The sequence below is a fragment of the Peromyscus californicus genome, unplaced genomic scaffold (genome assembly GCF_007827085.1).
Source record: "Peromyscus californicus insignis strain IS unplaced genomic scaffold, ASM782708v3 Scaffold_7__1_contigs__length_154581171, whole genome shotgun sequence".
Taxonomy (NCBI): Eukaryota; Metazoa; Chordata; class Mammalia; order Rodentia; family Cricetidae; genus Peromyscus; species Peromyscus californicus.
Window position 1 is genome coordinate 57,166,154 of NW_026294595.1, and position 26,839 is coordinate 57,192,992.

At 37.4% G+C, this 26,839-nt stretch overlaps 1 protein-coding gene across 7 annotated transcripts in view; it reads right to left on the bottom strand.

Annotated features, from left to right (window-relative positions):
- The window catches only part of Pde1a (phosphodiesterase 1A), a 279,670-nt gene that overhangs the window by 2,553 nt on the left and 250,278 nt on the right, over positions 1-26,839 (bottom strand). For 5 of the 7 annotated variants that reach the window (XM_052726280.1, XM_052726274.1, XM_052726276.1 and 2 more), the window contains 4 exons: positions 20,349-20,430; positions 17,743-17,863; positions 17,044-17,219; positions 1,957-2,073 (listed from right to left, as the gene is read on the bottom strand). In XM_052726280.1, coding sequence (XP_052582240.1) covers positions 2,000-2,073; positions 17,044-17,219; positions 17,743-17,863; positions 20,349-20,430 — 453 coding nt within the window. In that variant the 3' untranslated portion in view covers positions 1,957-1,999. Of the gene's footprint in view, positions 1-640; positions 1,645-1,956; positions 2,074-12,921; positions 13,295-17,043; positions 17,220-17,742; positions 17,864-20,348; positions 20,431-26,839 lie in introns of those variants that run through there. The other 2 variants (XM_052726275.1, XM_052726277.1) reach the window with 2 other exon arrangements.

The following is a 26,839-nucleotide window of genomic DNA, read 5'->3' on the forward strand; positions in this document are numbered from 1 at the left end:
AAATAAAAATCAAATGAAAATGGAATCAGAGAAGGGATGAGAAGGTAGGCTGGGTAGATGTTGGTTAGAAGACACAAAATTTCAGTTAGATCACGGAAGTAAACTCAAAAGATGTATTTACAAGTTGCAGTAAATAGTAATGTATTATATTCTTGAAAAACATTGAAAGCAGCTTTTCCCCTAACTACCAAAAAGTGAAAAGTATGGAAGGTTATACATTTAATATTTGGTTTAATTTAATCATTCCATGAAGATTACAGGCTTCAAAACATGTTGCGTGCAATAAATACAAGTTTGGGCATTTAAAAATAAATCAGGAAAAGATAGAAAACATCAATTTAGTCTACATAGGTGTCTGCCACTGAGTGGCCATTTCACATAGGACTTATACACTCTACCAGAAGTAAGAGATTTACCACTATGACTAGCATTTGGTTTATCCGAATTGTAATTCCTTCCTAGATCTGTTCTACATGTCTCTGTTTGCACAGTCTCCAATTTCAGTAGGTCATTTTCATACACTGAAAAGTCATTTCAGTAAACACACTGTTAGCTTGTGTTCCCTACATACATTTTGGGAAAATGTTCATAAATATTGTAGACCTATACCATAAATGGTTAAAAATGCTGACCCAAAAGGTTTTCTGTGTGTGTGTGTGTGTGTGTGTGTGTGTGTGTGTGTGTGTGTGTGTGTGTGATGATGATATATAGTAAACACTGGGTTGCAAATGTCCTATTGGAAAAAATATTGCTTAATTATGCTTTAGTCAGTTTTTTTTTATGATAGTTATATTCCAACAGAACTTTTTGTTACTTAAAACATCTATAATAGTCTACTGTGTTTTCTCAAAAATATACTTTAAAGTTCTGTCAGGCATCAGCAGGACCCAATAATTCATCTTTTAAAATAGCACTCTTATTTTATTAATTATTTGAGAATTTTATGCAATGTATTTCGATCATATTCACTTCAGATGGCCAGGATCTCTAAAGGTAATAAATGTGCAACCTGTGTGGAATGTGGAGAGTCATTATAACTGTTACTCTCAGTGGGCATGAAATGCTAAAGAGCCACTTGGCGATTTGATTTATTTCCAAGCTTCCTGTATAAAACAGGAATCACAACCACCATGGACTACCTGATATAACATATCTAAGATTTTCACCAGTGAGAATCTTTGCACAAATATTGAAGAATGACCTTAAAAGCCAAATCACATTTTAACTCTTTCAAACCAGCATCTGAAGAGGCAATGGCAACATCTCAAGGGTATGGTATGGCGTCTTCAGCCTTTTCCCTTGCCCCCATTACTACACCAACATCAGTACTCCTTACAACACTTGGGATTTGTTTCATATGCATTTTCTTATAAACTTTAAGACATCTGCACTATATATGCCATCCTTTCTAATTTGCTGTTTCTTGTGTGTCCTTCCAAGGCAATAGTTCTTTTTTAATGGACATCAATATTAATATATCAGCTCATTAAAACTTCGTATTTCTACAGCATCATTCCTAGAGTTATCAGTCTAGCAGACTGAAAGCAAGTCCTAGAGGCAAATTTTAAAAACAAGTACCATGATTGTCCATAGATTTCTACCAAACATGATATTTGTATTTGTCGTCAGGAACAGTCACATTTCCTATATAAAATAAAAATAGAAATCAGCATATAAAGAGTTCCCATATGTCAAAGAAAAAGTAATTCTCCATCTTCTCCCATTGTAGAGATTTCTTTACTGGAATCTTCCTCATAAACCCTATAAAATATAGCTTACTATCCTTAAAGTATTAAAACTTTAATCTCAGTAAATATAAACTATGTTGATTTTAAATTTAGTTGATGAAAGAAAGGAATATTTAAAAAACATAGAATATTTAAATGAGGTCCTTTGTCTCTAATGGTGTTAGAAATTAGGTGGTTTTTTTTTTTTTTGTCTAAAAAGTAAGATTACCTCTTATGTTTAAAACAACTGAACTCTTAAAGTTCTTGCAGACCTATGGATGTGTGTCAGCATGCTTTTCTTCAGCATTTCCTAAGTCTTCCGAGTTCTTATGAAGAGCAAGTTCACCTAAAACATCAAACAACAAACAGGTAAGACAAAATTAGCCTTTGGGAGAAAAAAACTAGCATGCCAGGAGCTAGCACTTCATGAAGTGTTAAAGGGTGGGCTTCATAATATATTCTTTGGTGCATTTCTCCGAGGATGCTGCTTGTCTTTTCAGCCTGTGAGTTTACACAATGCAACAACATGTCTTCTTGTGGTTATTTAACCTTTGAAGTTGCAGCTTAGTCTGGGAACACAGAAATGAAACACATGAGAGAAGCATCTGTGAAATCGCACATGGGACTGCATGATTTTTGTGGATATTTCTTTTACTGAAACTAAGTTTAAACAAATCCTAATGGCCAATGTCTTTAACCACAGACTGATTAGCTGCTATGAATTTAAAACAAATTAAATGAATATGAGAGACTAGTAAAGTTTCAGATAAAATAGCCTGCCAAAACAAATTAATGGAATTTATAGTCTTAGAACTTTATATAAACTCCAGCTTTATATAAACCCTGAAGATAAGGAGAGCATTAGTGTGGAAACTGTTCTAATGCTTCCTAAGACATTGAAGAGAATTGATCAAAAATTGAATAATGAAGTTCAGATAAACATAAATGGAAGCTCACGTGCTTCCAGGACCAGTACCAGTACAGTACTGTTTACACTAGATGGACAGGGCAGGTATGTAGACTGACTCTTTATCCTGTGAGTTCATGGGTGGTGTGTTCAGATACTTCTCACTAAGGACCCTGGCTGGATTCTTCACCCCAGCCTGTTCACAGAATAAGAACAGCTGGCTGCCTTACAACTGCTCAGAAATTTGCTGCTATATTTCCAGCTCTCGTTACATTCAAATATGTTCACTGTAACCCTCATGAGGCATTGGCTCCCAAAATGCACTGGAGGAAAATCTCAGTCTTCTCCCCATTGGCTCACTTAACTCTTCACTCTCTCAGGTAAGATTCAATTCCATTCCCAGTGTGCCCTGAGCTACAAACTCTCTCTTTCCCAGGAAACTTTCTTCCATTTATTTGGGGAAGGAGGAAGCAATTCTACATCTCCATTGTAGGGATCTCATGCGTGGAACTTTCTTCATAAACCCATTTCTATTTTCAGCAATTTAATATTTCGTTTATTTGAACTGAGACTAAAAAGTTTATAACTGGGTTCTGAATCTTCTTCGACATTGTTCCTTACAGCTTGGTTTGCTCTCTGACATTTATCATCTTGGAGCCTTGGTTTAAACTTCAGTCTCAATATTCTGTTATTTAAGACCATGTTTATTTAAGATTAGAAGATGACCAAACAGGCTTCACTAGAAAGGAGAAACGACAGTGAAAAGAATGGAAGAACTTAAAAGAAAGTGGCATAAATATTTATCTCATAAAAAAATTGGAGAGAACATTTTATAACGTGTAAGGACACTAAAGTCTACTTCAACCAAATAATTTTATCTCTAGTGAAATCTTATCAGTAAAAAAAATGGAAGATGGACAAAATAATAAAATAGCAACAATGCAGCAATTGAAAAAGATAAATCTTATAATGATGTGCAAATTACATCTAAGAGAAATAGTGTGTGCGATTAGAAAAGCAGTAAGTATTATGACCAAGCCCATACTTTGGCAGTACCAAAGGAGTATCCTTCTTTCTTTCAAACTGTAAGGTTCTAGTGTTTACATGCACACACACACACACACACACACACACACACACACACACACCTGCCAAGTGATTTCATTGAAGCTGGGTTGCTCATGAAAATTACAGGCCTCATATATCTAAGTCATTATTTTAAATGCATCTTTACTCACAAGAATCCTTTGTAATTCATTTGGGTATTTTATGTGTAAGCTACCCTTAGGCATATCATTTGACGTCATCCTTTCAGGAAGGAGGAAATAACTGGGAACCTTCATTCCAGTTATTTTAAATAACCTCAGTTGAAGGCTGGTCTGTGTAAAAGAACTTGGAAACCATCCATGGAATCCAAACTTTCAGACCTTCCTAAGGTGATCTGGCCCCTTCTTATAGTCTGATCAAATGTATGTTCTTCTTTGCAAAGTAAAATATATAAATAAAATACATATAGTTCAGAAAGAATTCCATTTACACTACAATACAATATCAGCATAGTAAGGGGATAGAGTGACACACAGTGGTACTACATGTACCTCTTTGGTAATTCTGTGAATGGCAAGGACTAACTGCACATACTACTACCATATATTTTGTGTTACCTCAGCCCACACTAACAATTTAATTGACCTTGGACTAAAATTGCTGAAATAATGACTCAATAAACTTTTCCTTTTTTTATATGGGAGTGAAACACTGACTGACAAAGAAAATTGGTATCAGAAGAGGAGAGCCAGGACTCTGACGATTCCCAACAGTGTGAGTTAGAAGACTTTAGTACTGGTTTGTAAGGGTGAGTTTGGAACAGAGCAAAACTATGAGGTGGAAAAGATCTACAGTGATGTAGGCACACATTAACAAGAGATTCTAGTGAGAAGTTGGAAGAGAAAATGCCAGTAGGAATGAAGAACTTAAAGAGTACTCATAAGCTTCCAGATAGAAATGAATATTCTTTGGTGAGTATAATAGAGACCACTTGTATTACACTGTGAAGAACTTGTCTACATTCTGGTCATGCCCTAAGGTTTGTAGGAAATTAACTTTAAAAATGAACAGAAGAAATTTCAAAGCATTTAGTTTGTAGTTTAAATATTGCTAGCTGCTTTTAGCCTCTTTACATTGAAACCTAGAAACAAAAACCAAATCTGAAGGATTATAAAAACTTAAATTTCCCAGAAAACTAATATGTTCAAAATTGAGATCAAGGAAGGTGTGTTTGCTGAGGAGATAGGGAAACCAGAAAGAAGCTGCCAAAGAGCTTGAGATGTAACAGAGAGGCAGAACTAACACATACAACGCCCTAGATCCAATCCTCAGTACTGCAAAATTAAGAAAAAGGAAAAATAAGAAACAAGGAGAATGAGGAGGGATAAGATTAACAATATGAGTAACAAGAAGCCATCACCACCAACTATTTTGTACTGAGGCCACAGAATAAGAATGGTATCTTGAGCAGGTCAAAGGTCTAAAGGTATAAACTTAATTGAAAGATTAATTGAACATTATAGAGTGTTCTTCTAGCATAGGGTGACCTGGGGAAGTGTTTCACCTGGCTCATCACTCAGGCACTCAGAAACTTCTGCAGACATAGTTCATGGGACCCTAGCTACTTCCTGAGCTGATAGCAAATCTCTGCATTGTCCATATGACGATGACTTTGCAAGCATGTAGAACAGAGGAGTTTAGGGATCATGGAGGATTGGCAAGTGCATGCAGTGTGGCATGGTTGAAGTCCTTAGGTGCTGGCCCTCAAAGTGTAACATCTGAGACTGTGAGAATGAAGATAAACATGTTTTGAAGACTTCAGGAAGTTAGAGATGTCAGGAACATGAAACATGTACTAAGGAAAGTTTTAGGCAGTTAGTAGAGCCAGTCCAAAGAGAGGCCAAATTACCAAGGGTATAAGAACAGGGCTTTACACATTTCAATGTGTTCCTCAGAAATCAGATACAGAGCTATAGAATTTAGCATTTTTCCTCTTGGGTTTTGGTCTTGCTTTGGTTTTAGCTCTCCTTTTACTTTTAATCCCCAATTCATCATTCCTTGGAATGGCTTATTTACTCTGTGTCACTATATTTTGGAAGATGTAAGCTTCTTTGTAAATTTCATAGGAATTAATGGTAAAGATTACCCTGACTCTCTAAGGAGATAGCCAGCCAGGGGCTGAACATCTGAAACTGAGCCAAAATAAATCCTCCTCTGAGGATTATTTTCTCCAAATTTTTTGTCACAGAGACGGGGAACCTGCCGAACACAAACATGTCATTTCATAAAGTGGTACATAAACTTCAAATTAATAAATTGCCAAATGGTCTTACCATTGAGTTCTGGATAGAAACCAACAATATTGGAAATAACCTATAATATTTGAGGGACTATAAGATCCCATTGACTGAAGAGTCAAAAAGAGGTAACCCTTTCCCAGTTGTGGGGTTTTATTTGCCAACACGTGGTGTCTAGTTGGGGCTCTGATCCTGTGCTATATAGTACCTCCCATTTAAACTCTTGTTATGTGTGTATATGTGTATATTTTAGGAAACTTCCGCAGTACTAGGCTTCCATATGGCTTTTCAGAAGGGCTTTAGTGTTAGTTGTCCATAGCCCCCTCTACCCACCCCTGCATTTGACCCTTCCTGGTCCATTTCTCCTCTTTATTCCCTTCAATCACTGTGCTCGATCTCCCCCATTTGGAAAGATTCCTCCCCCCAAGGGCGCTTACTATTTTCCTAACCTCTGTGGGTATTTCCAATGAAAGACACATATCTAGAGTGTCAAAGCTACTATCCACATGTGAAAGAAAGCATGTAATGCCTGTGTTCCTGGGTCTGGTTTACCTCACTAATGATGATTGTTTCCAGTTCCATCCATTTCCCTGAAAGTTTCATAATTTCATTTTTCTTAATAGTGGACTGTCATCTCTGTAGTGAAAACGCATCACATGTTCATTAACCATTCATCGGTGGAGGACATCTGCACTGTTTCCATTACTGGGCTAAGAGAGCAGCAGGGGACATTTGTGAGCAAGTGTCTCTGTGGTCCTTTCGGAATATGCCCAAGTTGTATAGCTTGATTATGTAGCAGGTCTCTTCGTAGCTTTTTGACGAACCTCCACACTGATTTCCATAATGGCTGCATCAGTTTACACTCCCACGGCTGCTGCACGTATCACAGAGATTGTGATAGTGTGAAAAGAATCATGTACAAGCTCAAGCCAGAAAAACAGCCCAGCATGAGAAGAAGGGAGGTTGATACAAAGTCCCTCCCTGAGTGTAGGTATTGTGGGCACTTAAGAACACTGGAGAAGAAGTGTCGGTTTTCTTTAAGGGTGTGATCCCTGGTAGGTCAACTGTGCTCCAGGGAAGACTCCACCCCCAGGAATGTTTGTGAATCACACATTGGACTGGGGAACTTAATTTTTGTCAGAATAAAATGATAGGCTAAAAATTGAGGCTGAAAGTTGTGCTAATATTTTTATCTTTTCTTTATCTTTTATAGGCAAAACAGTTGTTTGTGTTATTGGTTTTATGTACATTCATCTAAATCAGTTTCAGGAATTGAAACTTGGAAATAATAATGTGCAAAGGGTGGAAATGTTTTGACTGTGCTAGAAGTACTCTGATAAACTGAAATTGCTATTTAAATTTCAGCTTGGTAAAGAAGCAGAAACCTTTGTTTTAAATTTTAAAATGACTAGTTTTATCAGTGTAGCAATCTACTTCTGTGCCTGAGTATGTAGACTGGTAATATAACTAAACTTGGTTTTGTAACAGACAATCCTGAAAAAGAAAATCACTGCCATGACCTATTCTAAAGAGGAGCCATGCAGTCACATTCTCCTCTACATGGAGAAAAGCTGGGAATGTGAAGGTAGGGGTGAATAGGAATCACATCTTTAATGGAAGAGGCATAGCAGAATCATGTAAACATAATTGCCCAAATTTTGAAAGTAAAAAAAAAAAATGAGGGGTTTGATTTCAGTGTGGCACTTCATAACACAGTGTTACTACCATAAAGAACCATTTCCCAAACTACTATAACAGTATCAGAATGTAAAATCCAATGATGAATTCACATCTGTAACCTTACTAATTATCTACAACATATATGTGTGTGTGTGTGTGTGTGTGTGTGTGTGTGTGTGTGTGTGTGTAAAATTATATGTGTGTGTGTGTATGTATTTTACTTGGGGCAGGGGCATATAGAGGTCACAAGACAGCTTACAGGAGCCAGGTTTCCCCTTTCACCATGCGGATTCTTGGGAGCAAATGTAAGTCATCAGGCGTGGCAGTGAGTGCTCTTACCCAGAGTCATCTGACCAGCCCTGGGTCCGTGTACTTTAAAGGAAGCTCCCAGATGGGTATAATAATGATAGTTAAATTTTAAATTCAGAAATGCTTATGAGTAGCTAATATACAATAGCCTTTCTATCTTAAGTTCTTGATGAAATCTACTTGTTCTTTAGCACTACTGCATCAATATGTCTTAATTTATGAAATCATGGGCAATCTGAGTAAAAAAGGGCACAAAAGCATAAACTGGTAAGAATGACATATTAATATTAGTAATCACAGCAACAGCAAAGACAGAAGTCACAGAGAATGTCCATGGCATGCCAAATCTATGCTTATTGAGGCATACTTTTTTTTTTTTTTTTTTTGGTTTTTCGAGACAGAGTTTCTCTGTGTAGCTTTGCGCCTTTCCTGGAACTCACTCTGTAGCCCAGGCTGGCCTCAAACTCGTGGAGATCCGCCTGGCTCTGCCTCCCGAGTGCTGGGATTAAAGGCGAGTGCCACCAACACCCAGCTGAGGCATACTTCTTACCACTTAATCAATTTCATTTTGCCCAAAGTCTCATCTATGTGTGGGGCAGATCTGAGCCTTCTACTCCAGAGCTACTGGCTGCTTCACAAACCTGAAAATGTTGCTCACACAAACTGACTCCCTGAACCAGTGGGCTAAGTGTACACTACCTTGAAAAAGCAAGAATATTCTTAGTTTTCTGAAAAGAAATGTTACTTTAAAGTTTCAAGATGAGAAGAAGGAAATAAATGTGATATTTTTCATTTCCATGCTAAGAAAATCTAAAAAGATTTCAAACTCAGTTCTTAGGGGATGATAGAGCTGTTTGACAGCAAGAAATGTGAGCGGCATTTTGTTAAATGCAAACATACAAACAATAAACCAAAACCAAAACAAAACCCCTAGGATTCTATTTTCATTAGTGCTCCTGGCTGTAAACACTGTAGTAAAAGATAAGCTAAAAAGTACTCAAAAAACAACCCAACAAAAATCCAAGACTCACACAAGACCTATACCTTTTGAGAAGTTCAAAATAAAGAGATGCTAATGTGTGGAGAGGTAATAGCAGACCTGGACTGCTAGGAGAAGTAGGTCACTAATGTTAAAACTCATCCATCTGTGTGTGGTTGCCTATCCTCGAGAAATAACATTGTGTAAATGCTGTCATTTTGTGTTGACAAATTCTTCAACCCTCCGCTCAGACCAGATCACCTACTGCAGTTATCAGTGATCTGGAGCCATACACGGTGCTTTCCACGCAGGATCAGCCACAGCCAGAGTAATGTCTTGTCTCTAACCCAGAGACTGCAGGCAGACTGTTAGTGTTAAAGATCAACAAGCATTCTTATGGGGAGGTAACACTGTATGTTCCTAACTTGGGAAGAGGGGACTCGGGAAATTGTGTGTGTATCTATTTTTCCCCAAGTTTTATTGTTTTTTTTTTCCTCTCCTCTTCTTTCATTGATCTTGTGAAAGCTAAAATCACTTACAGTCATTATGAGACTGGGACACACAAGTTTTAGCAAATGTGGATCAGACATGGAAGAAAATTCAGCAAATCCTGGTGGAATGCCTGATCTTAATTCTAGCAACCACAAGATGGACCTTGTGCTGTTCTGTAAAAGCTGCTTGACAGAGTCATACATGAATTGAAACTATAGAATATCTCCCAAAGTTTTGTTTTTATAGCAGTTGCTTCTACTAACTTTGTTTTATGACATCAAGTTTTAGAATGTTAACAGGGTTGGTACCTATGTATATGAGTCCTCAGATCAGCCAAAAGAGAAATCAGTCCTATACACCCAGCTACCCTATACCTGAGATGAGGAAGACCCTGTGTTTTCATAACATTACTCCCTTGCCATTTATTTATCTCCTGTGCATATATTCTTATCTAACTTTGCTGACTATGGGGAGGGGTTATTTGAAAGGATATGTGAAGAACATCATTCAACTGCAGTTTTTGAAAGTGGTGATGGAGGAAATTGTTTTCCTTATATGCTCATGTATGTTGTTCCTTTTGCAATACATTTGTAAATTCATGCTTTAAAATAAAAGCACTTTAAGCAATTAGCTATGAAGTAGTTTGTGGATCGACAGTGATGGAATCTGTGACCTCTACAGATTCATGTAAAAGGGTTGCTCTCATGATAGAAGTGAAGTGATTTAAAATAAATTGTAGGTGTTGCATTGTATCTCCATCAAACTACCATCAAAGTTATTGTCTTAGTCTTTAGGGCTCGATGTCTCTGGGTTTTCTCTTCCTTGTATTTTCTAACAGCTTAACCAAACACAGAGGGTAATGTGGATCACAAGACCCTCCTAAGTAAATCCTACCTCCAGAGTGGTAAACAGATGTCACTGTGTAATTCGTGGCCTCTATATCTCATTACCTTCATAGAATATTCTAGATATCAATAAAATTTTATGCAAACCTCCTCAAATTACTTATCACCAGTCCAGTTCTCAAGCTAAAGAAGGGGTCCAGCTTACAGTTTTGATTTTGTTAGTTATTTTGCGGTTGTTGTTATACTGGGCACTGAACTTGGGGTTCAGTATACACTAGGCAAGCATTCCACCACTGATTACTTTGAGAAAGAGCTTGCCTGGTTACTCCAGGCTGACCTTGATTGTGCTTTGGAGGCCAAGCTTGGTTTTGAACTTGAGATCTCTTGCCTCAGCTCCAGAGTAGCTGGAAATATAGGCCTGCCTCACCCACCATCCAGCCTGGTGTAGTCTATGTTTTGTTTTTGAGACAGAGTTGCACTACAAATTCCTGGCTGTCCAGGAATGTGCTGTGTAGAGCAGCCTGGACTTGAACTAGTGGGCCACCATGTCTGGCCTAATTATGTTTTAGAAATGACATTGTAATAAAGTTGTAGCTTTGGATCCTTGAAGATTTTCTCCATCTCTCTTTGAAGATTTATGTATTCAGCTTCACTTGGGAAGAAACTATACAGATATCGCTGTTTTTCCCCCTTGCTTTCTATAAGTGATTTGGAGAAGGAATAATACATAGAAATTAAATATGCATGAGAAAAATCATCAGTTCAGTTAGGAATCTTTCTGTGTGATCTCTGGAAACTTCCTAAATTCCCACAGTTAATGAGGAAAAGTTGATTAGTAAAATTATGACTAGCCTTCAAAGAAGTGAAGTTAGGGCAGTTGAAGTGTTTTTGATAAATAAAATTACATCTGTAGTTTAAGAGATCAAAATATAGATGGTAAAAATTCTTTCAGAATTTAATTTTCATAAACCATTTGCTGGATTACAAAGTTACCCCCTTTTGAGCATTTAGGTTTTGGTCTGCAGAAATCATAAGACCAGTTTCCTTCTCTGGAGGGTTTTGTGCTAAGGTAGCAGTTCTCAACCTGTGGGTCATGACCCCTTTGGGATAGAATGACCTAAGACCTTCCAAAAACCAGAGATTTACAATACGATTCATAACAGTAGCAAAATTACAGCTATGAAGTAACAACAAAAATAATTTTATGATTAGGAGTCAGCCTAACTTGAGGAACTGTATGAAAAGTTATCAGCATTAGGAAGGTCAAGAACCACTGTGCTAAAGTGAAAATGAAGAATCCTCAACTCCTTCAAAAGTTAATTGACACTAATTCATTTACATCTTTATATGTTAAACAGCTGTGTCTATGGTTCTGATATAGGCCAATTCCATTTCATCCCTTGGTTCTCTCGTGTGGACAACTGGATGCATTTGAGAGACATTGAGAAAGATACTCAAAAGGTTACTTTGGCAAATCAAGAAAAGGTACTGGAGATCACTTTGTACTAAGATCAAGTTGGCACATAGCAATCCATTTGATTGATGGATGGAGATGTCCCATTGTACACTTTGTCGTGTATTAAGTGCCATCAAGAATGTTTTGCCACAGCACACTTCAAGGAAGGCTTGCTTAAGCTCTACAACTAGACTTGAGGTATATGCAAGCCCACAAGAATAAGTACTGGTGTAGAAAACACAGACCACTTCACGTTTCTTTATTCAACATTTATCACAGATATTGAGACAGACACTGAAGTCACAGCTCAGAGTGAAATTGTTCAAAAATATGTAACTATTAGTGACAATAGAAAAATTGAACATTTCTGTTTCAGAATTCTAGATTTTAACCCTGTATTATGCTACCTCCCTGCTTATAATTTAATTTCTGTGATGTTTATGTCTTCTCTTAGTATACATAGATTCTTATCTTTGGATTTAATCTCACTGCATAATAGTTTTTTTTTTTTCCTTCATGGGAGAGAGCTAGATCATAGATAAATACAATTCTTTGTAGAATTGTTATTCCATCACTATTCTTAGCTGATTAAATATTAGGGTGCTTCTAATACTCTGGTATATCTAAGTACTAAGTTGGCTATTAGGGAGTCATGGTAAAAGAAAGCATTGGAAAATACTGGTTAAAAATATATAGGAGAGTTTTGACTCCTGAAAGTTGCCCTCTGACCTCCACATGCTCTGCCACCTGCAGCTATACACATCACACACACACACACACACACACACACACACACACACACACACACACACATAAAATAAATACAATTAAAGTATTTTAAGGGATGTTTTTGAGAGGAGAAATAACTTGGCTAATCTTAAACTGAGTTCTGTGGTGGCAGACGATTTAAGACCCAACCCAAACAGTGTTAAGTCATTCTGCCCTGGCCAATCATTTTCACTAGAATATAAAGTATGGACATTACTTGTGTGATAGTTACCTTTAAATTTTCATGAATATTTCAATGGTAGAGATTAGTAAAGCATTTCAGAGGGAAATGTTGGAATTTATATAAAAGATAAATTTCTAAAATTTGTGCTTCCTTTCAGAAATTTTAGAAAAATACACATCTGAAGTGAAAATATCTCAGTACCCTTAAAGAAGACAGGACGAAATTACTGGTAAGTTGCTCAGAGAACATTTATTGGCACTCACTGTGTCATCTCAGGCAAGAAAGGTACCCACGAAATACTATTGGCACCAATCTTTGGAGGCATAAAGGTGTTGATGCAGCAGCCATTGGTAGATCTATTCCATGTCAGTCCGACCAGGTCAATCAAGAAATGTGTAGCTGTTGTGTCTGGGGTTTCTGATGTCAATTTAGCAATCTGCACAAATGGATTCCCTTCCTCACTTGGGCCCAGGCAGACTTCCAGCAAGAATATCGAAATTGCCAAGTCTTTTGATCGAATTAGAGCTGTCAGCACACAGGATGATTTACCTAATGATGGTTACTGAGGAAAAATAAGCTGCTCCTGTAGAAATAATTTTATTTCTGAAAAAAAGGGGTACTCATTTTAACGATCTAGAGAAAGTGTGAAGAAATAATTTTTAAAAATAACCTGTGATTAGTTTTATAAATTAGTCACATTTATAGAAACTACTATAGTAAAATTATGAAAACAAATGCAATCATCCTAATTTTCAGCATATTTTGCTTTTACTGTTAGAACCATTCATGACTCTTGTATTTGTCAGTGATGATCTTCAGATGATTTAAAAAAATAATTTTAATCAATTTTGGCTCAAGTAGACACTCTCAGAACCAAATAAGAGGTTATCATGAAAGACAGTCTTGTATACATAATGTTACTATACCTGTATTTGGATATTAAATTATATAAATAGATAATATTCTGCTTGAAAACCACTTTTAAAATGAGGTGAGTAACAACATGTTCATTTTTATTATCGGAGAATGCATCTCCCCATAAATCTCACCTATTGACACAAACAACAAGACCAAACCTAAAGTCCCCACAGGAATCTAAAGCTATGAGTGTCAACATGACTTTCATAAGATATTTTGATAAAGAGGTAATGAACCCATTTATATTTTTTCATTATAATATGTTGTTACAGAGTTATATTTTAGCATGTGATTATTAAAACGCTTTCAATTATTTACTCTGCCTAACTTACATAGTAAGATGTATAATGAAGAGCTGGAGCTATAGTTCAGCTTCTAAGAGCACTGGTTGGTCTTACAGAGGACCTGGGTTCGATTCCTTATCCTCACATGGTGGCTCATAACTGTCTATAATTCCAGTTTTGTGGGATCCAAGGCACTCTTCTGTCACCAGGCATACATGAAGTGCACAGGCAAAATGCAGTCAAAACACCCATACATAAAGTAAAACTAAATTTAAAAATACCTAATAAATATGGACCCATAGAATATAATGTAGTATATAGAGGATTAGGAGCTATGTATGCTTTCAGGCATGCCCTTAGATATTGGCCCTTATTTCCTGTAGATGAAGGGGGTGCCTGTATACCTAAAAATATAAGGACTAATTAGCGAATGACTAGATAGGGAGTATCCACCAAAAGGCTGGATGGACAGAAGATGGCGCTGGTTCACCAAGATTCTAATGTCATACATGGATTGGTTCATTGAAAACATTTCAGCAATTGGCCAGACCCTACTCTAGTCCACTCATGAGTTCATTGCTGAATGGTAGCAAGGTCCTGTTGGAAGTAGAGTTCTTGTTTCATTAAATGAATTAAAACTGAAGTCAGAGCTAGATTGCTCTTGTCAACTAAAGGATATTAGAGACAGAAGGGGAAAGAAAGAAAGAAAGAAAGAAAGAAAGAAAGAAAGAAAGAAAGAAAGAAAGAAAACAGAACATTGAATGTAAGTCTGTAAGTCTAAAGGTTTTTTAAAGAGAACAGAAATGAGTGTGTGTGTGTGTGTGTGTGTGTGTGTGTGTGTGTGTGTGTGTGTGTGTATGCACACAAAAATATAAGCATGCATGCACATGTATAGATGTGTGTAGTGTTCTCTGAGGTATAAAGTTGACAAACTTCCAGGGTACTTATAACTAGTCACTGGGATATGACTTAACTAAACCTGGGTCAACAATGGAGCATCCAATCTGCCTATCTCTTCCTCATCACCGCCTGATCTATTCCTTACATTTCTACTAGCACCTTTCCAACCCAACAGCTTTCTGAGGCCACATGAACTGCAATAAAGTCTTGTACCTGTTATTCATATTCATAATGCAAAGTTAGACGAAGGAACTGTTCTTGAAGTGTTAGAAAACACAGCAAATTCAGATATAGAAGAAGTTTGAGGGAATGTCCCATGCATTCAACTTTCTCTTTGGCATCCATCAGTTGATTTTGGAAGGTCTTTTAACAAATAGAAAACACATGGTGCATAGTACTGAGTGATGCCAGTTCATTTGTGTGGATTAAAGAAGAACTAAAACCAATGATTCTCAAATTATTTCATAAAAAAAGAAAAGGAAAGAATGCTTCCAAATTCTTTTTATGAAGCCAGCAGTACACTTAATACCTAGACCAGGCAAAGATACACATAGAAAGAAAAGTATAGATAAATATCTCTGGTGAACATGGATTCAAAAATCTCAATAAAATACATTTAAATCAAATTCAAGAACACATCAAAAATCACAATCAAGTTGACTTCATCTCAGAGATGTAGGGATATTTCAATATATATGAATCAATAAATATAATCTATCACATTAATAGACTCAAAGACATAAACCACATGATCATCCACTAGGGTGGATGTAGAGTATTAAATCCTTTTTAATTGTTAGTTTAAATTACTCACTTGTCTTCTAAGAGAGAACCCTACATTTGGCTTTCCTCTTTCGGGCCCAAATAAATGATGTGGTCCCTACATCCCCCTACATCATGCCTGCAGTATTCTCACCTGCCCATCTCCTCCCCTTTTCACGGGCTTCTTTGTTTCTTGTGTGGGAGGCAAGCGTCACCTCCTAGCTCATACAGTGGTCATTCCATGTTTCTGTCTGAAAAGGTATGACCTTCCATGCCAGGCCTCTCCCTGGCCCTCTCTCTTATCTCCTCTTTTATTTATCTAAATTATTACTTTCTTAGTGATGTCTTTCCTGGCCTCCCTGTTTAAAACTACATTCCTACTCCTGTTTAGCATCTCAGTCACTCATGAAGACTGAAAGCAGATCTAGCCCACCCACTCTTATTATAGAAGCACAGTGCCATTAACAGTCAATTCACAGAGTGCTTTCTACCCTGCATGCACAATAATTTGTGAAGCTTTTATCCTTTTGAAAATATTTGTTGTGCTGGGCATGGTGGCGCATGCCTTTAATACCAGCACTCAGGAGGCAGAAGCAGGTGGATCTCTGTGAGTTCCAGGCCAGCCTGGTCTACAAAGCAAGTTCCAGGACAGCCATGGCTACACAGAGAAACCCTGTCTGGAAAAACAAACAAACTATATATATATATATATATATTCAATCATGTGTATGCATGTGTGTCTGTGTGTCTGTGTGTGTGCATATATCTGCAGATGTGGAGGACAGAAGAGATCATTGAATACTGGAGCTGGAGCTATCGGCTGTGATGAGCTGCCTATTGGAACAAAACCTGGGTCCTCAGTAAGATCAGTGAGTACTCTTAACCATGGAGCCATCTTTCCAGCCCCTGGCTTTTATTGTTGACTAAACTGCTAGACACTTGGGTAGACACAGCAAGAGCTAGCAGCCTTGTGTGGTGCTAAAACAGCCTTGAAAGCATCACTGAAAAAGCAGAGAGGTTCTTTGTTTGTTCATTTTTGTGCTTTTTGTTTTGTTTTGGTTTTTTGAGACAGGGTTTCTCTGTGTAGCCCTGGCTGTCCTGGAACTAGCTCTGTAGACCAGGCTGGCCTTGAACTCAAGACATCCACTGGCCTCTGCCTCCCCAATGCTGGGATTAAAGGTGTGTGCTGCCACCACCACCCAGCAAGCACAGAGGTTCTTATCCCCTGCAATTTGTCATGTTATTGCCCCATACCTCACATCTGCATGAATGACTGCCGCTCACCGGCACACACATCAGCAGTTCAGGTGACATGAACAGCATAATCCCTTCTTAGCCAGCAACAGAGCCAACTTTCTCATGAATAACCAAATTCCAAATACCAGCAAGAGTTTATGTATTTTATAAAAGAAAAACATCAAGTGGAAGAAAGTCCAAATTATTAGAATAGTTAAAGAGACGTAAAGTGATAGGATGATCAAACTGTACCTTGGGTAGCTAACTCTTTCCATCTCTCTTTGTTCTGCTGAATGATGTCCACTAGGTTGTTTTTGAAGCTCTTCAGGTCCACAGATGACAGAGAGTAGTCTGGAGTATAGCTCCCATCACTCATGGGGCCTTTTGAATTTGAACGCCTCAGGGAATCAGCAACCATGGTGGATGAGCTACCATTGACAACCAAAGAAATCAAAAGGCAACAAGGTCAAGATACCATATGAGACAAGATGCACTGGAATAGAACAGCAGTCATCCAGGCCCAGATGTGAGCATGTGGCAGGTGCTTACCCCCATGTCCACTTTCCCACATGGAGAGGACCTGGGACTCTCCTTAACACACCCTAGAATACTTCACTAATTTCTTTCCTCTCTCTGTTTTTCTTAATTGAAAAAAGAATATTTTTCATACAATATATTCTGATTAAGGTTTCATCTCTCCCCATACATCCCAGTTCCTCCAGCGTCCCCTCCCATCCAATCCACACCCTTTCTCTTCTCTGTAATAGTGAACTGTGATCAGTGGCAAAGGGAGTGCACTACAATAAAGAGCCACAAGATGGCAATACTACCTAATAATTATTGTAAGACCTGCCAGCCTACCTTTGAGGAAAGGGATAATCCTAAAATTAAAAAAAAAAAAAAAAAAAAAGAAAGAAAGAAAGAAAAAAAATGCAAAAAAAAAAAAATTACCTGCTTGCCCCATAGTTACAAGATGCCGATTTTGAGGATTCCTCTATAAGAGGAATAACAATTTTCTCTGTTGAGTCTGTCAGGAGAGAAAACGTTGGCTCCACTATGAAATCAATGAAACCTGAAAAAGCAAAATACACAGAATGATACATTCAAGTGTTCCAGTTTCCTGATTCCCATAGTAAGTCATAGTGAGGACTAGAAAGACAATCGCTCACTACAGAATCGGCAGAGGCGAGTAAATGCTCTGGATAACAATGCATCCACTAGTAGTAAGTAAACTTCCTAGCTCAGGCACTTGCTCTTCCCTATTCAGTATTCCACCCTTTGTGCTGTTCTAACTGTCCAGCCAGCTTTAATGATCAGGACTGTCTTTTCTTCTCAACAAGAGGTCATTACCCTTTGGAATGGTCCTCACTTGGTTTTGGTCACTGTGTGCCAGAAAGAAACACTATCTAACTTCTAAAGAAACCAGCTAATTGAAGGTCCCCAGGCCACAGGAAGACAGCTACTTTCATTTTATCTTTATCTTTTTTCCCCTTACTGCATCAGAGTGCTCTGTCAATGCACTATTATTTCAAATTGCTGTTTATTATTCTCAGAATGTAAAGCGCTAGTTCACAGTGCGTGGGTGTGTGCTGTCAAATTGGCAGAGAGAACACTACAATCTCCAGCAGACAGCACTAATCCCACCACTTTGAAATGTCAGGATTGAGTGATGACTTCAATTTAAAGTGCTCATCAAGATGGAGAGTGACAGGCAAAGAGCAGAGCCTTGTCCGCTGCTCTGCATCTGCCTCTTGGGGTTGAGGAAAAAGAGGAGACAATAACTGTTTTAAGCTCCGGGAATGCAATGCTTGAGGCCCAAGAGCAATTGGATGCTTCTTGCCTTGAACCCACCTGGGAACAGAGACTAACCTGTGAGTACGAGAAAAAAAGAGAGTCTTGAAATGACCTATGCATACATGCAAATTATCCATTGAATGCTTGACCAAACTATTAGATGCTTGACACTTCTCAAGTACATGTGAAGACATGCCTCAATTTTTAACAAAAGCTTTCAATTTTGTGTCTTAATTGACACTTCAGTTCAAAGTGAAATTAGTTGTCTACCCAGAGTTTTATCTCCCGAGCACAGGTAGACTGTCCAGTGAGTCAGCACCTCTACTAACTAATGTAAGAGGCACTGGGAGTCTGTCATCCCCAACTTAATAGATGAGGTCCTGAGTCTACAATATCCACATTTTCTGAACAGTTATAAGCACTGGTGTTTTATTCACTGAACAGCTCTTCGAGTTTGGCTGGAAAGGGGACAGTTCCAGGAAGAAGCTTTGCCACTGTCCTCCAGCTCTGTGATAGGTGCACCAGAATAGGCATGCCGATCCCTACATCACATAGCTTTGTAAAGAGGACGCAGGCTTTCAGAATGCTATCAGATATTAAAACCATGCAGCTTAGCAAGTATGTGTTTTCATAATGAACTGAGTTGTAGTTCCCTACACAAATAAAGGTAAGAATAAATGTGGCTGGGAATGATATCATTGTGCACATCTCCTGATGCTGATTTATCGGTTCATATCTCAAGAAATTCCCCCCTAAAGAATATGAATTTGCATTAAGCATATTATGAAAAGTTAGCAATAACACAACAGGAAAGTTAATATTTTCTTTGAATTCCTTTATGCCTAAAGGATTAAATTATAGAAAATAATAACCAGCAATATGACATAACAAAAGAACCAATCGCTTACACAAGAAGGAAGTCCTTATTTACTAGGATTACAACCAAGAATAAGAATTGTATTGACTAAGAGTGCTTTGAGTCAAGCATGAGCATAGGGAATAGTTTAGTAACCTGGGACTCTACTTGGTTTATTATGCATACCACCTTCCAGTACTGCACTTGGCAGTCTAGCTCCTTTACTTGTGTGTTCTATGCACACATACCCCTCTCTATATGATTCACCTAAAAACCACAGACTTCCTCCTCATCCAGCTATATCTAGACCCCTCTATGGATAACGGGATAAGTTTCCATTCCCCTAACAACAATCAAACTTAGAATAGTTTCTACTCAATTAGAAGCTCTCCAGGAAGGGACATGAATGGTAGGAAGATGACCATGTGATCTAATCTAGCACTCAAAATAAAGAACTGCCACAAGTATACCCCTTAGAACCTGTCCTCTCTTTCATTTAGAACACATAAAGAGACTCTAGGCTGTAACCTGGGTCATGGTCTACTGCTCCTATGCAGTGTATTCAAATCTTTTCTATTGAGTTCCTTTAAATAAAGTTGCCTTGCTGAAAATATTCCTGAAAATCTGTGTGGGCTTTTTTTTTTCTGTGTGGGCTTTTACTTGAACTTCTTGATTAAGAAGCCAAGAACCTAGAAACACCTGACCTTGGCCAGCAACAGCAACTTTACTGAATTCATTTTGTGAAAATACTTCATTGATTTCCATCCGTCATCATCTAGATCAGCCAAAAGCCAAAATTTATCATGATTACAGAGTGAGGTTGGCCTGGAAGACTTTGAAGAGCATAGTACACACATCTGAACAACAAGTCCCACCCAGTTTCAGGGCCAGCATTCTTCAGAGTTACCTATTTGAGACTGGGCGACCATCGTTGACTTCCGATCACAAAGTGGAGAAAATGGAAGCCCTAATTCAGCTTCTTTATCTCCCTGGGGAAAGAAAGATGAATTAACAGAATTAAGTTGGAGAATTTAAGGAAATGTGCCATCTATATAGAGTGACCTTAGACAACCACATTTTTCGTTTTTTTTTTAAGCAGTAATACTTACATAGTTTTTTATACCATCAAAATCTAAGCTTATGTAATTTCTCTTGAATAGTTTTCTTCTGAGGAATTGCTCTAGTGCTAACACATTTCTAAATAATGCTGTAGTGCCACAACCCAATGACTCTGAAGAGACAAATATTTCGGAAGTCCCTTGAACCAATCATCTCTGTACTATTGGGCAGTTAATTAACAACCAAGTTTATAGACGTTTTTTCATTTTCTAGATTCCACTCAACCAAGTTTTAAAAAGAAAGATTTTGCATTTGCTGCTTTTTCAAAATGCATGAGCACTTTTTGAAACCTCCTTCCATTCATTGACTAAGATTTATTAAATGTCTCACTGCAAATAATGATTTTATGATACAAGGTTCAAAAATATCAATAGTTAATTATTGAATAACAATATCCTTAAAATGTTTATATAGCATGAATCTTAAAAAGTCTTATTAATAAAACAAACCCAGGGTCAGGTATGGGGCAAATGCTTAAAGATCAGAGAAACGGAGCAAGCCACATCCAACTTCACCTTGCCAACTTCTCAGCTGATTTTGTTTCCTCAAATTAGAAGCTTCTGAATCCTCAACCAAATTGATCTCAGCTGAACTGCTGCTAAATGCTAAAAGCTTAAGAAGGCTTCTAGTTCCTGGTCCTCACGCCTTAATATACATTTCTGCTTTCTGCCATCACTTCCTGGGATTAAAGGCATATGTCACTGTGCCTGGCTGTTTCCAGTGTGACTTTGAACTCACTGAGATCCAGATGGATCTCTGCCTCCATAATGCTAGGATTAAAGGTGTGTGTGCCACCATTTTCTGGTCTCTATGTCTATCTAGTGGCTGTTCTGTTCTCTGACCCCAGGTAAGTTTATTAGGGTACACAATATATTGGGGGACACAATATCACCACAGGTTTATATTAAAATATAACAACACTAACATTGTTTAAATAGAAATAAGACAGCTGATAGACTTGATGGGAAACATGATGTTAAAGATATGTATTTGATATTTACAGACACAATTGTCCTTGATTGGCAGTACAATATTTGCATTTGGCTGATGTTATTGGTTGAGGAGCTGCTGTTTCTAGCTTAAGAACACAACAACAAGAAACAATCAGTAGCCTATTTCTATATTATATGGTCCTTTGAGAGACTGAAGAAGATTATTTAGGGCTGGTAAATGCACTATGATGATGTACTATGTATAAGTCCCATTTTAAAGAAAGCTGCTGGCACATTTTCATCTAGGATGTAAGCAGTTGACACTTATGCAGACTTGGCCTTTCTGTACACAATTAGGGGGTGTTGTTTTTCTGTTTTCCATACCTCTCAATTAATTTAGAATATAAAATTTCTGTTGCTAAGAGCACAGAATGCTAAGATGCAACAGTTATTCAATTTATTTATAAGTATTCCAAAGTGTTATTTATTTTTTGGAATGAATAAAGGCCATGGGTACCAGGTCAGCAGGGGGCCCTGAGCCAGACCATGAAAGAATTGGACAGAGCACCATAAATTACTGCTAAGGGAGAGGGGAGAGATGTACAAAGGGAAACTATGTTACTTTAGTGTAAGTTTGACCACCTTTACAAAATCCTTATTCTTTCCCAGGGCAGGGGATACTTACTTTTTATTTAAATGAAATCAAGGGTCAAAACAGGAGGCATTCTACATAACAACTACATAATATTTATCTTGAAAGTTGTGCATCCTATTGAAAGTACTATATTTAGAAAACCAAAAATATACTTTTAGAATCAAGAACTTATTACATAAATATATTTCCTAGTGTTTTAATTGATTTATGGAAGTAGTAAGAGAAAATGCCACACTCAATTAATTACGAAGTGCCTCCCTGTGATGCCCCCAGGTCTCAGCGTTGTGTTCTGGGGGATGAGCCTACAGGGACTGAAGCTGCAGAAGTGACCCCATCAAAATGCAGTGGGAGAGTCTGATGTCCAGCGTCTGAGAGACCTTACTTGTCTCAGCATTTCCTGCGTGGCTTGTCAAGGCTTCATCTTCTAATGACCGTGACAAACAGCTAATAATTGCTTTTTCTGCTTTCCAAACAGAGTAAAAAGGTTCTGACAGCTATCAGTGAGGTGTCAATCTAATACTTTATATTTTTGAATTTCACTAAAACTGAAACATTTTTCTGTAGTTTTAAATAGTTGAAGTAACTGAAGGAGAATGAAGGACAGAAGCCTTGGGAACCTTTCTGCACTGAGACCTGGTGTGAGTCTCAAGAGTAGTATCAGTTAACATTCAGACCACTGTCAGGCCCTAATGGTGGGGAGGAGATGAGGGACCCCTGGTTCCATAGGCAAGCTTAGATGGTGCACCTATTCAGAGTCCTTGGACAACCTGCATAAAGAATGTCTGCCCTGTGACTGCCTTCCTCCACTCTTTCTAAAATTGGCCCTCAGAAATTCTCACAAAGTCACCCAAACAGATTGCTTGTTTAATGGCTATAGTAACCACCACATCTACATTCAGTTATATTTATGGAGGAAAGTTATTGTGTATTTTTATTATATGTATTTTACCAATTGTTAGGTTTTCTTGTGTAGCTGCTGTTTACAGCACTTTTTCAACTCTTCGAACTAGCTTTGATTTTAACATTTTGAGCTATAGTTCTTTACATTCTTTTAATTTGGGAAGTTACAACTAACTGTAATTTTCATTGATGCCATGTCTTTGGCTGAGAATGGATTAACTGAGTGTATTTTTAGTAGTGTGGAGACAAAATTTACTTTGAAATGTCATACTTTATATGACATCTAGCAATACTAGAGAAAATTGATTATATACATCTTAGAGTTAAAAAAAATCAATTTGTCATTTCCTTACAGATATCCTACTTTTCAAATCATTTGTTTCTCTGACTTATAAGACAACATTGCTTAATAGATGTAGATTTTTCCTAAATTAAGATTGTTTCTGTGTGTCATAAAATAATGAGTTGGAAAGAGAAAATATTCATTTATTTATTGTGTGCACAGTGAAAAAATTAATGGAAGTAGTTATTTTTAAATTTAATTATGTTATCTTCACATCATGCCAACTACGATGTATTCAAGAAGAGATAAAGAGGTATGAATCTGTCTTCCTTTGCTGTTGGTTATCATTTTGCCTGGTACCTCTGTCTTCCATGTCAATCACAGTTGAAATGGATGGAGCATCTTCCAAATATATTCATTCTTGTCAAAAGCTTCTGTGTTGACTGTGGTGATAAAGTGTGTGTCCTAATAAACTTGCCTGAGGATTAGAGGGCAGAGCCAGCTACTAGACTAGACATAGAGGTTGGGCAGTGGTGGCACACACCTTTAATCCTTTCACTCAGGAGGCAGAGATCTGTCTGGATCTCTGTGAGTTCAAGGCCACACTGGGATCAATCAATGAGATTGATCCAGTATAGGAGAGAAACAAAGCCAGGCAGTGGTGCCACATACCTTGAATCCCAGCACTTGAGATCTTAATGCCTTTGCTTGGGAAGCACACATGCCTTTATTCCCAGGAAGTAATATGGTAGGGCAGAGAAAGTCATATAAGGCTTGAGAAAACAGGAACTCACTCTCTTTAGGCTGAGGATTTCGTAAAGGTAAGAACTAGTGGCTAGCTGTTCTACTTCTCTGATCTTTCAAGCAAGTTTATTAGGGTATACAATATATCACCACAGTTGACTTGATAAACACTCAAAGCAAAGACACTGTATGTACTGATAAACATGAAAATCTCGTGTCTTGAAGATGAGGGCCTGTCTAGCTTCCTCTGCCACAGGCACTTAATCAACGTCTAAAACCAGTGTTTCTCAAGATTATAGATTCTAGGTATGACCTTTGTCTCCTCTGCCACAACTTCTCCTGGTTAGAGAGTGAATTGAGGTGGCCAAACAAAGAGACGAAGAGAGCTGGTTGAAGATGAACAAAGAGCTGGTCTCCTTCACCCTGCCCTCCCTCCATATACATTGTGTTTAAAATTTCCTATGTCATTTGTCAGAAAGTAATGGACTAAACAAATTAGCATAAAATTGCCTTAGACATTAGCACAGCCCAAACTTTCTCTTAGTTTTCCTAATATGAGTTCATACACACAGAGAAGGGGAGGTGTGGAGATGAATAGATGGATGGAGGGAGGAAGAGAGGGAAGAAGTGTTGCACCTAAAAGTTCTCAAAGTTACATAATTCTTTAACTGCTTTATCTGATGTTTTAAAATTTATATTCATCTTCTAATTTTGCTCAACACCAACTGAAGAACCAAGTGTAGTAGTGCATGCCTTTAATGCAAGCACTTGAGGACTGAAGCAGAAGGAGTGCACTAAATTCAAAGCCAGACTGGGCTACAGAGTAATTTCTAGGCCAGAATGTGATGCAGTGTGAGATCCTGTCTCAAACTGAAACAAAAAGAAAAAAATCTAAAATAAGACAAGAATGACAGTTGAAGAAATTCCAAGTGTAGGGGTATCAGAAGTCAGCCTTTGGCCTTGAAGGGTACCCACACACATGTGGCATACTCTGATCCAGACACATACCCATATATAAGAAAAAAAATAAATCTTATGAAAAACAAAGACAAATTTGCTTTCTGCCCCACCATTTTATAATTGTTTCATTTGCATTGTGGAAAGTCTTTCACAACTTATTTGCTTTGGTGTCTATAAAGAAAATCACATGACTGCAGATGTCTAGCCTTATTTCTGGAATCACTGTCATATTGCATTGATCTATTTCCCTGTCTATATGCCAATGACAGACTGGTCATTTCTATATTATGAAATGTTAATTATGTAATATGGGACAGTGGATGCTCCAACTCTTGAGTCTTTTACAGAATTGCCACGGCTATTTAGATCCATGCATTTCCATTTGTGTTGTGGGATCAGAGTTCCAGCTTCCACAAAGAGGTCTGATAATATTTTTATAACACAATCTAGACATTTTAATCAAATTTGAAAGAACCTATATATATTAGTGATATTGAACCTTCTAATGCATTGTTCTGCCTACCATTTGTCAACTAGATGTAAGTTTCTGTTATCTTGGAAGAGCAAACCTCAATTGAGAAGATATCTCCATCAAACTGGCCTGTAGGTAATATTGTGAAGCCATTTCCTGATTAATGATTGATGTGAGGGGACCCAGCTCATTCTGGGTAGTGTCACCTCTAGGTAGGTAGTTCTGGGTAAGCCATAAAGAGCAATCTAATAAGTAGTGCCCCTACGTAATCCTGCTGCAGTTTCTGCCCTAGCTTCCCTTGATAACGGCTGTAACTTGTAAGATATAATAAACTCCTTCCTACTCAACCTGGTTTTGGTCAGTATTTTTGTCACAGCCACAGACAACAGACTATGGAACTCATTAACATAGACTATCTGTCCATTTATGCATATATATGTTATATATACATAAAATTAAAATTTATCTTACTATACTTTTTTGCTTTTCAGGTAGTGGCTGTATATGAATTTAGTTAAATGTAATCCTTAATACCTTGTATTATACTCTCATAAGTAACATTATGTTTTAAACCTAATTTTCAAATTTTTCCTTGCTTGTGTACAGAACTACAACTCTGTAAAATCATGTATTGGTTCTACTGGCTTTTGCAATAAGGGAAGTTTCATTTTATCCACTCTATTCAGTATTTCCTCTTAGAGCTTCTTTTTTACTTATTAGAACTTCAAATGAAACATTTAATAGAAACAGAGCTGATACACAGATCTTAGCATAAAAAGGTTCTGCATTTCATCTTCAAGCATTGCATTAGTTATGACCCTTTGACCCTTTACTGGGCTCAAAGGCATTTCCTAGCTACTTTTCTGGGAGTTTGTGTAATTAAAATGCTGGATTTTGTCAAATGCATTCTGTGAATCTATTGACATGACAATGTGATTTTCCCTTTTTATTCTTTTGACTTAGTTCAGTGTACTTTTAAAATAATGTTCTACATGCAAGCTCAAGCCATGGTACGTATTCTTTTACAATATTATTGGATTTGACTTGCTAATATTTTAAGAGTTCCCCATCTAGATTCATGACAGATATTGGTTATAATTTCCTTTATTTGAAACATCTTTGTCAAGTTTTATGAGAGATATACTTCCAATTTTCTTCTTTCTCTATCATGAAAAATTTGTGTAAAACTGACATTACTTCTTTCTTAAAATTCTTGAGAAAATTGATATTTCTCAGCTGAATTTAATAATGGGAATTGAAATTAAAGTTAAGAACTGGATCCCTCTGATCCCAGGTTTTCATTTTTTTAAAGAATTAACTAATTTTATGAGTA